General features: G+C 35.5%; 1 protein-coding gene across 1 annotated transcript; it reads left to right on the top strand.

The window, feature by feature from the left end:
* The first annotated feature begins 1,350 nt into the window (after positions 1-1,350).
* On the top strand, positions 1,351-3,155 carry LOC140820782 (aspartic proteinase oryzasin-1-like). The gene is made up of 8 exons (XM_073181119.1): positions 1,351-1,629; positions 1,718-1,778; positions 1,868-1,962; positions 2,057-2,169; positions 2,242-2,410; positions 2,720-2,759; positions 2,842-2,906; positions 2,998-3,155. The coding sequence occupies exons 1-8, from the start codon at positions 1,366-1,368 to the stop codon at positions 3,121-3,123; spliced, it is 933 nt and encodes a 310-aa protein (XP_073037220.1). The 5' UTR covers positions 1,351-1,365; the 3' UTR covers positions 3,124-3,155.
* Positions 3,156-3,467: the final 312 nt, after the last annotated feature.

Genomic DNA, 3,467 nt, shown 5'->3' on the forward strand with positions numbered 1-3,467 from the left:
CATTCTATAACATCATTACCATTCATACCATAACGTAAAGCCAAGAACCATCACAACTACTGCCATATTATATCAAAATTTGGGCATTACAGGAGGCACACGTGTTTTCGAAATATTAAGTTCATATCAGATCACTCCAATAGTCAGAGCCTATTTTACTGTGGATATTATTTATTTTATTTGATTTATGAAATATTAAAATTATATTACGTTTATATCTAAAAGGCTTTTCATATCATTCTTTTCTTGTTACATAAATCAGCATTTGTAACCAAAATTAGAAAATACATTGTCGCAATTTTATTTATTTATAATTTGTCTGTTGTTTAGAGTCCTGATAATGTAGTACGTACGTAGCTTTTATCAAGTCGATGTTATTTTTCGCATGTTGTTTTATTTAGGACTTAATGGATTATTTCTTTGTTTTCTCACGTTGGTAATTAGCCCTACGAATGAGCCTCAGGTTGTAAATCTTTTCAGGTTCGATCTATACTACATCAGGTGTGCTTATGACATCCGTGTCAGGTTTGGTGAGTGAGTGATTTATACCAACATTGAGAGTTTGAAGGTCGAGTTTGGAAAGGGAAAAAAAGAGTGATATAAAGTTGATAGTTAGAGATGACAATGAGACGGGTATGGGGTTTAAGGTCGAGTTTGGAAAGGAAAAAAAAGAATGATATAAAGTTGATAGCTAGAGATGATAATGAGACGGGTCTGGTCAAACCTCAGACATTCCTTGTGATGACCCAATTTTACTCCTAAAATCTCAACGAGTTCAAGCCAAGATATTTCAATATTGTCAACTCATAATACATCAAATTTTAGTTCAACACTAGCTCAAATCTTTCAACTCAAAAATTTCGGCTCATCACTACAAGAAAGTTGATCTATAATGACCAAAATTTAATGAGGGTATAAAAAAATGGTCATTAAAAACATAATTTTTGATGTTTTTATGAGGGTAAAAAAAGGTATAGTTAAAAAGTTAAATTATTAGTGACGAATTCTTAATTTCATAGCTATAGCTGACAAATCCCGTCATTATTTTCGTACAAAAGAATTCCCCTCATAATTGAGTACTAATTTTAGGCGCCAGATTTCCCACCAAATAGATTAATCATATTTTTTATTATTATTGAAGAATAACAAAAATCCCTAACCACACGTTCCCACCAAATGGATTAATCCTATTTTCATTATTATTGAAAAATAATAAATTTCCCTAACCACACTCCACGTACAGCTAGCGTCCTGATCTCTCATTCTTGGTGCGATAGAAAATCCCTGCGGCGGCTTTTCTACAACAAAGGTTTGTGTTCAATTGAAATGTTAAATTTACCTAATTTTTCGTTTATATTTGTTTTAATGGTCAAGAGGCCTTTGGACCTTCCGAAAATCATCGCTGCGAAGCGAGCTAGATCCGAGGGGGAAAATAGATCGAGGACAGGCTTAGAGGGTAGGCAGCAAAATCTTGGTGATTCAGAAGGAGATATAGTGTCTTTAAAGAATTACTTGGATGCTCAATACTATGGGGAGATTCATATTGGGTCACCACCTCAGAAATTTACTGTTATTTTTGATACTGGGAGTTCCAATCTTTGGGTTCCTTCGGCAAAATGCTACTTCTCTGTGAGTTAACATAGAATTTAGTTTCTTTATTCGGGTTCTGGGATTTTGTCTTCTCTATAGGTACTAAATATTGCAATTTTATTTTCAGATTGCCTGCTATTTGCATCCAAGATACAAGTCTGGCTTGTCCAAGACATATAAAAAGAATGGTAATATGTAGTTTGTTTACTGTGGATCAGTATTATAGTTAAATTTAGAGCTTTTAACTTGGTATTGATGTTTTCCTCATGTGATTCAGGAAAGTCTTGTTCGATTAGCTACGGTTCTGGGTCAGTTTCTGGATTTTTAAGCCAAGATAATGTTGAAGTTGGTGATGTGGTGGTGAAAGATCAAGTTAGTTCTTTTTGGCTTGAATTTAAGTCCGACTGCTGATCTTCTTGTTCCTTCTAAATTGTGCTTATACCTAGTTGCTTCGCTATACATTCAGGTTTTTATCGAGACCACGCGAGAAGCAGGCCTTACCTTTTTGGTGGGTAAATTTGATGGGATACTTGGGCTTGGTTTCCAAGAAATTTCGGTTGGCAATATCGTACCAGTCTGGTATGCATCCCGAATCTTCAGAATCAAGGTATTTTTAAGATGTTCTCCAATATTTTGATTGCGAAATGGCAGGTATAATATGGTGGATCAAGATCTTGTGGATGAGAAGGTATTTTCTTTTTGGCTTAATCGTGACACAGATGCAGACTCTGGAGGTGAGATAGTCTTTGGAGGAGTCGACCCTGAACACTACAAGGGTAACCACACTTATGTACCGGTGACAGAGAAAGGCTACTGGCAGGTATATAAACATAAAGGCGGATGAACCATCACTTTTTTCCATTTGTTTGCATTTATTTTGTAGGCAGTGGTGGAGTTAAAAGGGGTTTGTGAGGGCGGTCGCTCCTCTCCCTTTTAAATTTTCCTGCTAGCTTGTATGATGTTTGTTATATATACTTTAAAATACCCCGCTAATTCTTTAAAGTTTGAGTTTCCCTCCCCCCCTCCATTGTTCTCCATGCTCCACTACTGTTTTTGGGTGTCATGAAACAAAAATTGGTTTTACATGTTTCTTGTTAACTCCTGAGTGCATGTATCTATCTATTATCAGTTTGACTCGGGAGATGTTCTCGTTGGAAACTTGTCGACTGGTAAGTTGAGCGCCATTCGTAGCACTGAATAATGTTACAAATATTTAAAGTATAGCTCTGTCCTTGTCACTTATCCCACCAGCTTTCTGTGAGGGCGGTTGTGCTGCTATTGTGGATTCTGGGACATCTCTTCTTACCGGTCCAACTGTACGTGTGTTTACTGCGTTTATTCTTGTTTAGTTTTCTCAAGTCAGAAAGAAGGTTCATATTTCTAATTGTAGTGTGCCTAAAATTTCAGACGGTTATAACGCAAATCAACCACGCCATTGGGGCTGAAGGGATTGTGAGCACGGAATGTAAGCAGCTTGTTTCTGAGTACGGGGAAATGATATGGAATCTTCTTGTAGATGGGGTATATTCTTGATTTTACGATCTTTATCTTTATTTTATTACTAGCTAGAGCCCCTCTTGGGAGTTCTTTTTATCACAGATTTTCTATAATAGTTTTTCTTTTATTATCCAAATTAACTAACGTAATGCAATTTTATTATCGGGCATTTAATCATTTTGAGTACATCTATATTTATAATTGATTTTTTCTATTTATATTTTATAGATGACATGTTGATGGGAGATAATTAAGAGGTGGCCTTAATCGGATGGTGTTTCAAAGAAGAATTCAAGCATTTGATCGATTAGGAAATTAGAACTTGATTTTTGAAACAACTATCAATTGATCCCTATTTTTTGGTCCTCAAATATTTTTGT

The sequence above is a fragment of the Primulina eburnea genome, unplaced genomic scaffold (genome assembly GCF_022965805.1).
Source record: "Primulina eburnea isolate SZY01 unplaced genomic scaffold, ASM2296580v1 ctg1459_ERROPOS10500000+, whole genome shotgun sequence".
NCBI classification, from domain to species: Eukaryota; Viridiplantae; Streptophyta; class Magnoliopsida; order Lamiales; family Gesneriaceae; genus Primulina; species Primulina eburnea.